Source organism: Bactrocera dorsalis, chromosome 1 (genome assembly GCF_023373825.1).
Source record: "Bactrocera dorsalis isolate Fly_Bdor chromosome 1, ASM2337382v1, whole genome shotgun sequence".
Classification (NCBI taxonomy): domain Eukaryota; kingdom Metazoa; phylum Arthropoda; class Insecta; order Diptera; family Tephritidae; genus Bactrocera; species Bactrocera dorsalis.
The window spans coordinates 52,725,778-52,739,157 of NC_064303.1; the positions used below are offsets into that span (position 1 = coordinate 52,725,778).

Here is a 13,380-nt window from a genome sequence, read left to right on the forward strand (position 1 = left end):
ATTGTTTCCCTTATATCATTAGGATATTGAGAGTTTATTGCAATTTTCTTTAATTCCGGTGTACTTTTCCAAGCTGCGTGTTGTATACTTGTTGTAAAGTGAAAAATTTCAGATTCCAACTGGTCTATATTTAATATAGAGTCATATTTACTTTCGTAACATTCCATCATTGTTCTAAAATATTCTCAATCTGTACGTTTATTATACAAGGCCGCTGCTTTGTCTTTAAAGATGACCGTTTCACTATAGTTTAAATAGATTGGGGAATGATCCGAGTTAAGATCATAACCCTGATTGATCGACAAATAGTTCCGGGATATTTTGCCAACAATGAAAAAATCTATCAGGTCTGGAATCTTTTGATTGTCTGATGGCCAATATGATGGTAAGTTCGTCGAGAATGCGTAACTTCCGGTTGACTGCAGTGCTTTATAGAGTTCCCTTCCCTTTGTAGTCGTAAGCCTTGAGCCCCAGTGCGTGTTCTTTGCGTTGAAATCTCCACCCATTATGAATCTATACCTGTGTCTGTTAATTAAGTGTTAGTACTCTTCAAATTGGATTTGATGCCTTGGAGGACTGTACACAGAGGTAAGTGAGAGTGGACTTTTAACTCCGCAAATAGTCACTGTTGTAGTTTGAAACTTATCAGATGAAAGTTTTTCTTCCTCAAAATGTTTGATCGTACTTTTGATTAGTATTGCGCTTCCGCCACGGGCGCAATTGCTAGGATGAATTGTATTGTAAGTTTCGTAGTTTTTAATTTTGAAATAGGTTTGTGACGTAAAATGTGTCTCCGATACCATACATACGTCAACATTTTCTGAGTTCAGTACAATTTCGATTTCATTCTTATGTTTGATTAATCCATTTGAGTTCCATAAAAGAATTTTTATAGACTTAGACATCTTTGGTATTAAAAAGATATTTTTCAAGCTTGCTTAAGCGATTTTGTAATGAAGTGTTGAATTCCTCTTGTTTATTAAGTTTCTGTAAGATCTGTGATAGAATGCTGCTATTGGATATCTTATCATTATTATTTGTTTTTAGAACATGAGCAAAAGTAAATTTGTTTGATGTTTCAGCTGTAGTTTTTGGATCTTCTTGCTGTTGATGCTCATTGTTTTTTGTTCTAAAGTCTACAGAACCTTCTACTTTTTGGGCTAGACCATCATCTTTTTTGTGGCCAATTGTGTTAGCTCGTATTTTCTGTAATTCTTTGGCAACAAGGCACCCTCGATAGTTGGCTGGATGTGCTTCCCCACAGTTACAGCATTTAGGCTGCTGGTTTTCTGGTTTCGAACACTCAGATGTTTTATGCTTACCGGCGCACTTAACGCATCTTGGTTGTTTGCCACAATACTCGTAGTTTTGTGTGTGGCCAAATGACTGACAATGTTTGCATTGTGGTATCATCTTCGGGAGTTTTACCGGTTCAATAGAAACAATTGAATTTAATATAGTTTTAGTTTCGTAAATCTTTTTTATGTTCTCCATGGGATCGAATGTTACCAAAAACATGTCGAGGGGAGCTTTAGTTTTCCATTGGAGACGATTGACAGCACTCAGTGCATTTAATCCTTCCTCTTTTAAGTCATCAATAATCGATTTTGGATCATATTCGATATGCATCTATAGTCCTCTACGAAGAAAGTATTTACTTTATATATTCCATTATTCAGAAGTTTAATAGTAAAATTGTTTTTTGCTTCTGATTTAGCGATAGCATATATGTAGTTGCTGATAATTATTGCCGTACTATTTTTTGGGGCAAGCGGGTTTGATATGGCGTTATTCGCTTTTTCCTGAAGATCAGGGGAATACTCCGCTTTTCGTTTTTTAGCCGGTCTTTTTTTTAGAATCCATTCCGTTTCTCTAGCTAGTTCTTCCTCATCCGTTGAGAATTCGACTTTATTTTCCAAATTCTGGATTTTCTTCACATCAGTGGACTTAAGCTTTATATTTTCGGCTTTTAAAGTATTTACTTCGATTGAGAGTTTTTTTCTTCCATTTTCTCTAGCTTTTTTGTAAGTTCTTCTATTGTGACATCTTTTTTGGCAGTTTTACTTAATTTACCCCCTCCTGGAGGTGGTGTCTTGATAATTGGCATAATTGGTTTTAAAATTTGCTTATTATTATATTCATATAAACAATTAAAGATATAAATATAAAATAAACAATACTTGGTAACCCTATAACTTCGTTGCCTTAGGTATAATTGTTGAACAAAATTGTTGGTATACTTTTAGGCTAAGGTAATATAAGAATTTTTTGTGGCGCCAAAAAAGTCTCCCAAACAGCTGATGGTTTTCTCCTCTGTGTCCAATGAAAAGTGATATCGACGAAATGACAAACCTTCAAATCCAGATTATAGGCTAGTTAGTGAACAACGCAGAATCGTGGGTCGTGTCAGCTGGGACGACCTATCTTATGGGCGCGCAATGTAACTGAACAGTGAAAAACGCTTTTTGGTTGTCGAAAATATTTCTAATATTTGATTCCATATTTTCTCGGTCATCAGCATACATAATTCCGAAAAATATATGGTAAATTGAACCAACGAATTCGAACGGTGCTCGCTTTTTTCTATTTTGTTTTTTCATAAACAATTCATTATTTGCTTTAAGACTATTATATTTGTCATTTAAAGTTGCAGTAATCATTATGCAGGCATCTTCGTAATAGGTCAATATTTTGCATTGATTTTCAAGTCTGTTAATAAATTCTTGTATTTTATGCATCCGATCATAATAAGTACCTAATTTGTAATAGACTATTAAATTCCATTTTGAATTTATTATGTCCATTTTACTAATCGGTTCCAAATATATTGCTGTATTATTTTTTAGTTTAGTCACTGAAGCTCCTGATTTAGATGTATCATTAATGTACAAAATTAGTTTGTGTTGCTAGCATGAGTATCGTTAAGAACCACATCATCAATTTGCTTGATTTACTCGGTCGTTCTGAGGTTGCAGTATTTTTTGTTATTCTCGAAGTCAGCAAACTTGTCACATGATTTGCTTCCTCTGCTCTACTGCTGTTTGTTACCTCCAGTGGGCATAATTTGTTAACGGGCCATTTAAGTATGCCATTTTGTAATTTTAGAGTTACAACTCTTATATTTCCATCCTTTCCCGGATGAGTTTCAATAATTTTTCCTAATGGCCATTTGGCTGGATGAGTTTCTTCATCTTTAATAATAACTATTTGTCCTTGTACGAGATTAGCTTGTTTGGTTTTCCACTTCATGCGTTGTTGCAACATTACAACATATTCGCTTTCCCATCATTTCCAAAAGTCTTTTTTAAGTTTTTGTATTAATTTCCATCTATCTAATGAACCTATTTGGTTATCATTAATTGCTTCAGGACAATCTATTATTGGACATCCTATTAAAAAATGGCCAGGCGTTAAAACGTCTATATCGCTTTCACTGTCTATCGGACATAAAGGTCGTGAATTCAGTACTGCTTCAATCTGTGATAGCAAAGTAATCATTTCTTCAAATGTCAATTTAGTTTCGCCTATCTCTCTTTTTAAATGATATTTCACCGACTTCACTCCTGCCTCCCAAATTCCTCCGAAGTGAGGAGCTGCCGGGGGCCCGAAATGCCATTGAATTTTATCTGCTTCTAATATGGGAGCTACGGCTGAATTATTTTTGATTGCCATTTTAAAATCTCGGTATAATCTTCTACAAGCTCCGACAAAAAATTTGTTCCATTGTCCGAGTATATATATTGACTTTTACCTCTTCTAGCAAAAAATCTTTTCAAAGCAGCTAGGAACGCTTCGGTTGTTAAATCACTTACTGCTTCTAAATGAATAGCTTTTGTTGCCATACAAACAAATACAGCTATATATCCTTTAAATGTTTTTTGTCCTCGTCCTTTTGAACATTTCATATGAATCGGTCCTGCATAGTCTATACCAACGTGTGTAAATGGAATTGACATAGATACTCGGAATTCTGAAAGATTTCCCATTAATTGTTTTGCTACTTCTTTGCGGTAACGTACGCATCTACTACAAGTTCGAATTGTCTTTTTTATAGAATTCTTCAATCCAACAATCCAGTAATTCCTTCTAATCATTGATTCCATTAACTTGTTTCCTCCATGTAAGGTTATTTTATGAATATTTTCAATTATCAATGATGACAAATCTGACCTATTTAATATTATTGGGTGCTTTTGATTAAATTGAAATTTGCATTACCCAATCTACCTCCTACCCAAAGGATTCTCTTATTATCCAAATTGGATTTAAGCTTGCAATGCTACTTTTATGATTAATTTCTTTTTTGATTTCTAAACTTTGAATTTCCTCTCTAAATTGTAATTTTTGCTGATATCTTATTAACATCTCTTCAGCTTCTTTCATTTCTGAGTTTGCTAAGTATTCAGGGCATTTTTTTCTCTTATTCTTTTTATAAATCGCAAAATATAAGCTACTACCTTTATTAATTTGCTTAAACTAGGTTATTTTAGTATTACCTTATCCAAGAAATGTAATTCCTTTGAGGTTGCCACATACGTTGCATCGATTCGAATAATCTTCATTGGCCTATGATGTTCCTCTTCTCGCAACCATTTTAGACCCTAGCATTATAGATCGTGTTCTATTAGTTTATTCGCCAGTACCCTTCTGGATGTTACATCCATTGTATAACCCTACAAGTAACAAAAGAATCAGCTGTTTTCCAAGAATTTTTCACAGCTGAGATCACCTGTTCGAAATCTGCCTTTTTTAGGCACAGAGATGTAATTAAAAGAATGTAGTAGATCAACTTTTTTGTGAAAAAATATTTGTAACGGAAAACATTAATGAAAACTTGAAGAATATTTTTGAAACAAAAGTTTATTGAATATTTATTGCTCTTCCTCACCACCTCTGAGGTTGCAATGCAGGCGCGTTACCGATCTTTTTTGGGTGTTCGGTTCCCCAGGAGGCCTATTTTCACCCTTTTTATATATACAGCTTACAATCTACTTATTATAAAAAATATAACATTGAAAATATATGTCAAAACAAACAACTAGAAACTATTTAACAAAAACCAAAATAAATATAAAAAAATCAGGTACAATTCCATTGTATGTATACATTAACAATACAAGTCAAAACAATCAACTTGTAATTATTTGAAAAAAGAATAAAATAAATATAAAAAATTGGGTACAATTCAATTGTATGTATACATTAACTAAACAAGTCAAAAGAATCAACTTGTGTTAATTTCAACAAAAACAAAAATTAATATAAAAAATCAGGTACAATTCAGGAACAAAAACAATAATATTCAAAACAATCTACTAAGTAATAAATAATATTTACAAAATATTCTAAATCACCCACAGCGAAATACTTATTAAAAACCCTATCAAAGGAATAGTGGTGGAAAGAAGGGTCCTATACCTGGTACACGAAAACACTTAAAAAACAAAAAAAAAATATATAGATAATAAGCGTACAAACCTAATCGCTAAAATTCTCATTTCAAAATCACAGATAAAGGTAACTATGGAAATGCGGCCTTCGACAGATAAACTTTTTGACAAATATAAAATAATTCAGACTGACAGACATACATATATACAAATAAATTCCGACTCATATAAACAGACAAACGGACGTGATTACTATTTATGTGTAACACACAAGAACTTTACGTTTTTGAAATCACTTTGTTTTACTTTTTTATTAAAAGCATTTACTAAGAAATATGTTCTAATTCTAATGAATAGACATTTTATAATATCGGAATTACAATTTTCACAACAATAGTACGGGTCTACGTTAACCATTTTTTCAAATAATATTTGGGAAAACCCGATCCTATGGCAAGTAGAATCAAAATGTTGTGTATAAATATCTTCGATTTTTGATAGAAAATCTATAAATTCAAGGGGTGGTTTTACTATTTGGCAATTACTATATTGCTTTTCTGAAGTGAAGAAAAAATCTTCTTCAGTAATACCACCATCAAACCTTGGCAAGGGCATTAAACAATTATGTTGTTTAAAATATTTATAGTACAAATAACCGCAAAAATACACAAAAGCATTTTTATGTAGAAAGCTACTTTCATCTACGTCCACATTTACCTCGATTTGTATATTTTGAAATGAGGTAGAATTGGTAGGTCTTGGTAAACTTTGAAAAGTTTGCCAAGAGGTATTTTGAACCAAAGCGTCGTTGCAGGCGCTTTCGAGGGAGCTATTAGAAAATGACTCACACTGGTCAACTGGCAAGAGTTCGCAGTTCCCTTTATCTACACAACGAATATATCCTATGCCCCAGGCTTGTCTGAAAAGATATGAGAAACGCTGCGGAGTTATTCTCACATCAAATCCCCCCCCTCTGCGTATATGTCCGAAAAAATTTTCCAGTCTATCCTGAGTCAGTTTTCTAGTCATTAAATGTGTGAATCCCTTATGTGACCAGAAACGCCACAAACGTCTTAAGCTACTTATATTTAGAAGCCAACCTTTTATAAAACTGAAAGTGTTTGTTATTTCGCGACCGAAAGAATCGTACACTTTTATGGAGTTAAGAAACTCCTCGGCTTCTTTAAGAAATTTTAATTGGTCCGCAGTTGCCGAAAAGGGTTCTTTAAAGTTCCCTACTGCTCCAAAGACATTACTATTAAAAATATTGAATAATTTATCAAAAAAAAGGACAAACTCGGCTGTGTTAATAAAAGATGGAGACTTAGAAGTATTAAGTTTCCCGGAGCTATAAATGGCGAACATAGCACTTGCAACAGAATGACTAAAAACTTGAGAAGCTAATTGCACGCTCATTTTTTGAAAGGGTTTAGGGGCTATGTGTGCCGAGGTCAATTTATGGGTGCAACTAATGTCGTTTGGGGTACCATTTTCATATATATGAACGATATCCGACCATTCAACTGGACGCCCATTTACAACGACTTTATTTTTTTTATTTTCTAAGCAGTTTCGTGTACTTTTTAAAAGGTGAGGAGAATCAAAGAAGTAAATGACTTCCGAGTCATTCACTTCGAAATAGGGCCTTTCTTTACATACTCCTAATAACCTGGCAAAATTAACAAAATTTGACCCTTGGTCGCTAACTATTTGGCAGGGACGCAATCCAATACCCTGGAGTTGACCTATGGCTTCGAATATATATTTTTTCATGATATCTCCTTTGCAAGCTTTGTGCACAAAAAAATATACTAAAGGGTGGGTTCAAGTTTCTCCACCAATACCTTGGACGAAAAGTGTTAAAACACTAGAAGCTACTCGAGAGGTACGATTTTCATCACCGTAATCCTCCAACCCAATAATCCAGTCCCTATTCCTCTCATACTGAAGGTGAATTTTCAGAGACATTTCGTCACAGCATATCGAAACATATCTCTGTGCGTCAGTGAAACCACGGCTTCTCAACTCCAGGGCTTTAATGCTGCTAAAATTGCAGCCAGGGTTACGTGGCCAACCCTGAACAAATTGTTCGAGGGTCACTTGTGATGGCCAATTAAAAATGGGCTGTAAATACCTGAACGCAATAGGTGATAAAAATTTTACAGCCAGAGCTAATGTTTTTAATTCCCTATCATATCTATAACCCTTCGAAGTACGGGGTGCATTTTTTAAACAATTTCTCACACATATCGCAAGATGTGGAGGAAGTTTGCCACATAGCTCTGAAATTTGTCTATTTTCTTCCTGCCCTACTATAGACAAATTTTTATTATTTTCTAAAATTTCTATTTTATTTTCTAAAGCTCTCACCTTATTGCGTAAAAACTCTATTTCCTGCGATTTTTTGTCTAACTCCTCCCGATACATTCTTTTTCTAGGTGTCCCTTCTGTTAAATATTGTTCTGTTTGCGTTTGCCTACTATTTGCCCAAGTGCTAACTATTTGAGAGTTACCTAAAGAGGAAGAATACGTATGATCTTCATTATATAGGGGTTGAAGGGATTTACCCAAAGTCTCAACTTCAAACATCAGTGGCGTAACTACAGGGTGGCAAGTCGGCAAAATGCCACGGGCCCCCAGCCCGAAGGGGCCCCCGGTCAGAGGAAATCTCAATTCCCAACATTTATTATTACACATACACATTACTTAAGTAAAAAAAAAGTTTTGTCTTTAATTTATTTGTTACCTTCTTAGTTGCATACATAGCTAAAAAAAATATACCTAGGTATTAAACTTTCAATGCATTAGTAAAAAAAAATTTAACCCAGTTTTAGAAAGAATGGTCAAAATCCAATTACTCGTAATAATTTCGGAAACATGTGTGGACAAACATACCTCAAAAATTTGTTTATTGGTTTATATTTATATTCACTGGGCATGTCTCAGGGTGTCTCGCTGAGACTAGGTATATTGCCGCCATTAAAATCAGTGTTGCCGTTTAAGCGCATTTCGCGCTAGATAGCGCAATTCTAGACTCTTCAGCGCTTTTTTTCTCAATACAATGCGCTAACAAATATTTTTCGGAATCTAGTAGAAAATTGTAAAAATTATTGACGATCGTAAATTTAAGCCAATAAGTTAATTGTCAGAGCCGTAAAACGTTAGGAAAATAACGAGCTGGGAATTCCCCAAAGGGTTTAGTATTCGCCGACAACAATGTTATTGATGCGTTTAATATTTTGTCTCTTTTTTACATTAAAGTGTTATGTTATGACTGTCTCTGATCTTACTAACAGAGTTCAATTATAATGATACGTCATCAGTTGAAAGTTCTTAAGAAAAATTGCCACACTTTTATGTTGCCTGAACACGGTTTGAAGAAAATGACTAAAACTGTAAAAAAAGAAACGGCATCTGGTGAAGGCACACCAATCGCACCCGAACGTAATGATGACCAGAAAGATATTCAGTTATTTAATTTAGTTGATTTTGATAAATGTAATAATGGTTAAATAAATTCACATAAAAGCACATCTTCTCTTATTGCCATTAAAAATGCACAGCTAAAATTTAGCGCAATTTTGAAATGAGTTTGGTGTATTTTTTTCTTTCTCAAACGGCAACACTGCTTAAAATTTATGTTGGTAATACTTGCTGATGCTTGGGGAATCCCCGATTCGAGTTTGTATATATGAAAAACTCCACTATTGTATTACGCAAGAACTCACCAAGCAATTAGCAGTTTATTGTTGTAAGATTTGGTTGTTTGTTGCAAGTGAAGATATATTTAATTAGTTAATTGTGAAAATAGGTTGACAATGTCTACTGGGTAAGAATTTTATTCTAATATTTAAATTAATTTATACTATTACAATTATTTTAATTTTTAATCTACCCATAAAATTAATCATTTACATCGTCGGTAGGTATCGGTAGTAAAGTTTGAAATCACAAGTTACGAAATTATTATTTAAAATAATGATTCTCATCGCGCATTTCAAAATCAATTCACTATTTTGACATTCGTAACCACCAAAACTATTTCGGTACCTATGTTCATCGTTCTTTCAAAACTTACAAAATTTGACACTTGAATTGAACTTTGAACAATCGGTGGACTTTCGTTATAAACATTTTTACGGTCGCTTTTTTGGCATTTGTTAGTAATTAAGTAGATTTTTCAATAAATAAAAGCTATAGTATTATTACAAACTTTTTGCGGTTTTGTTCTAGAAAGTATCAGAGTGGAAGCGAAAAAAGAAAGCGAAAGAAGGAGTCTGAAGAACAAAATAAAAAGTTACCTAAAATAAGTCAGTACTTTAATAATCAAGATAGTATACAAGAAGAAGTGGCAATATCGCAGGGCCCGATAACAGTGAATATTTATATTCAGAGCAACCACAACTGTAAACCAAAAGGCCCCTTGTTAAGGGATAGTAACAATAGATCTTTCTTAGATAAATATTATTACACTGTTTCTAAATCTGGCGTAAAGTTAGAACGTACATGGCTGTCCTATTCTCTATTGCTTCAAAAAGCATATTGTGCACCATGTTGGTTATTCGCAAATAGGGCGTCTAAAAATATACAAAATATTTGAATGGAAGGCAATGATGATTGGAAACATATTGTGGAAGCCATAGAAAGACATGAGACATCGAAAGAACATTTGCATTCATGTTTTGTACATCGACAGTGGCAGTTACATGGAACACTAGATGAAGAGCAAGAGTCCATTATCAAGAGAGAAAATTTTTTTTGGCGCCAGGTACTCACTAGACTTCTTGATGTTACTCTGATACTTTCAATCTGTAATTTAGCTTTTCGTGGTCATAAAGAAACGGTATATGGCAACGATTCTGGTCCAAAAGGAAATTTTTTGAGTATTGTTGAGTTATTAGCCAAATACGAACCTATTTTACAAGAGTTGCTAAGCAAACCTAAGGACCAGATTAAATACTTAAGTCCAAAAATACAAAATGACCTCATTGCTGTTCTGGTTCAAAAAGTGGAAAATGCCCTGGTAAATGAAATAGTCACCGCGCCGTTTTATTCCATTTTGTTTGATACTACTCAAGATATTTCCAAAACAGATCAATTGTGTGAACTTTACCGTTACTGTGTAATCGAGAAAGATGAAAATGGAACTCCAAAGGCTCTCGTAATTAAAGAGTCATTTTTAAGATTTCATGAGGATCAAACTGCCTTAGCAATGTCCAAGCAGATAATAAAATCCATAAATGGCAAAAGTATTTCTCTGAATAAGTGCCGTGGACAAGGGTACGATGGAGCTAATACTATGAAAGGTACTTATGGCGGAATTCAAAAACTCATAAGAGATATAGAGCCAAATGCAGTGTATGTCCATTGTGCTGCTCATAATTTAAACTTGGTAGTAAATGATGCAGTAAAAGAGGTCATAGAAATACAAACATTATTCGAAACTGTGCAACAAATTTATAATTTTTTTGGCCATAGTATTAGACGATGGAATATATTATCTAGTTTTATATCTGACAACAAAAAAGGAGAAACCGTTATATCATCAAATTCAGTAACATTAAAAACAATGAATCCAACTTGATGGGCAGGACGCTTTGATGCCATGTTTGCTTTAAAGGTTCGATTTGTTGATGTTCAAAAAGCGCTAACAAAAACCATTTTATCAAATTCCAAATCAGATGAGAGAAATGAAGCTATCTTGCTAAAGAAGAAGGTAGAGAACTACAATTTTATTATGTTGCTGGTTTTCCATTGCAAAGTCTTACAAACCATAGACGCGGCTTCTAAAGCACTTCAATCTAAAGCCGTCGATCTTTCAAATGCTTCAAAGCGTTTGCAAGTCTGTCTAGAAGAACTTGAAAAGTATCGACATGAATTTGAAGATTTAAAAACGGAAGCAAATAGTATTGCAGTTAAATGGTCTATAAACCCTGAATTTCCTAAAACTCGTCAGAGAAAAGTGAAACGTCATTTTGATGAAATTTGTGAGGATGAACGTCTCCAAGATCCTGAAAGCTTGTTTAAAGTGAACGTATTCTATCGTGTATTAGACATCATCATTAATCAACTTAGATCGCGTTTCCTTGGAATGATTGAAATTGTTTCCAATTTTAGTGTCTTGCAGCCTGCCACTTTGCAAAACTTGAATGATACTGATTTATTGGAAAAGGCTTTAGCATTTGTCCATTTATATAAAAAAGATATATCTATGTCGTTTTCCAAAGAAATTCTCAGTTTTCGATCCTCTTTTAAACACGAAATAGAAAGGTCGTCTTATTAATAATAAAGAATCATTTTATATCTTCAAGCTTTCCTGAAGTGTGCACTGCATTTCTGTTATTTCTCACCATTCCTGTAACTACGGCTAGTGCCGAGCGATCATTTTCAAAACTGAAATTGATAAAAACTTATTTAAGAAATTCTATGGGACAAGAAAGGTTAAGCAATTTGGCTATTCTATCCATCGAAAATTCTATGGCCCGAAATTTGAACTTTGATGATGTCAATAACACTTTTGCTGAACAGAAAGTCCGAAGAAAGGAATTTTAATAATTAAAATTGTGTACTTAAAATAAAATTGTGATTTCAGTTCAATATGTACTTTAAATTAGGTACCTTTAATTAAAAGTGAATAATTAGCAAATCAAGAAATTATAATTATAAAGTTTGTATGTACCTACTTCACGTAGTGATTTATTAGTTAACTCTTACAAATAAAAGTGTATAAATAAATATTATAAAATAAAAAATACTATTGTTGTTGGTTCAGCTTCTTTATATATTGGGGAAGTGGGAGGGCAGGGGGCCCATTCGATGAATTTGCCACGGGCCTCGAACGGTATAGTTACGCCACTGTCAAACATATTAGTGTTTGAAGTCGAGACAGTTCTAATTGGAGAAGAGTTAAGATGCATCGGGTTAAAATCTGCAGTACCTAATTCTATAATGTCTTGTTCGTGTTGGTCAAATACACTACCTACTTGTCCACTACAACCTATTGCCTTATTTACTCTAACTGCAGGTGATAATACTTTTAAATTTAAGTCCGGTGTAGCTGATCTGGAGATAAGCCGTCCCTTCCTCATCTTTAAAGAGAAATGTCTTTGGCACGCAAATAAATATTTCGCCGTTGGATTTCTTATGCCCAACAGCTTCATCCATTCGTGCCGCCTAATTGAAATTAAACAAAAAATACGTACATTAACTAAACTAGTAAACTAACAATTTAAAAATAAACAGTTGCATCAAACATATCACAACGACAATACAATATTAGAAACAAAATTTAAGTTTTCGTTATAAAATAGATAAATTTTGGTTTTATATCTGTCAGCGATTTCCATTTATTTTTGATTATACATTGTTTTGTATTTTAGGTGACGATATTTATATTTTTATATTTAAAATATGAGTTTTGGGTATAAAGTGGTTATATTTGATGGTTATCATGCACTCATAATGAAACAAAATTTGAGTTTTCGTACTGTACTCATATACTTTACATTTAATTTCGTCATATTATTATATAATATTACTTATACATATGTATATATAATATTATTATATAATATTACTTATTTGCTTAATAAATTTATAAAAGAAAATATCCATATGCATGAACAGAGGAAAAATGAAGTGTAAAATGTGGATTTATTTAAAAGTTTATAGTGTAATTTAATTAATTTGAAGTGAAAAATGTGAATAAAGTGCATTTAATGTGGTGAAATAACTTTTTGAAATTGTCCAATTTGGCGAATTTTCGAACTTTAAGGTCGAGTATCTCGTAAACTAAGCGTTTGCGGTCCCTATGACCCGATATATTTTTTAATCAGGAGGACTTCCGTTATGCCATACCTTTAAATTAATTTTTTAACATTTAACACGATTTTAAAACTTCACTTTTTAATAAAATCACGATTTAGGACGACCCTATTCACTTCTTGTTCATTTTAAAACTTCACTTTATTATAAAATCACGATTTAGTAC

The 13,380-nt window shown here is 33.2% G+C and overlaps 2 protein-coding genes across 2 annotated transcripts in view; both read left to right on the forward strand.

Annotated features, from left to right (window-relative positions):
- Positions 1-13,380, forward strand: part of LOC125777744 (uncharacterized) — a 380,915-nt gene that overhangs the window by 117,217 nt on the left and 250,318 nt on the right. The window lies entirely within an intron of this gene.
- Positions 7,981-12,252, forward strand: LOC125775432 (zinc finger MYM-type protein 1-like). Its single transcript, XM_049446057.1, has 2 exons — positions 7,981-9,219; positions 9,624-12,252. The coding sequence occupies exon 2, from the start codon at positions 9,991-9,993 to the stop codon at positions 10,972-10,974; it is 984 nt and encodes a 327-aa protein (XP_049302014.1). The 5' UTR covers positions 7,981-9,219; positions 9,624-9,990; the 3' UTR covers positions 10,975-12,252.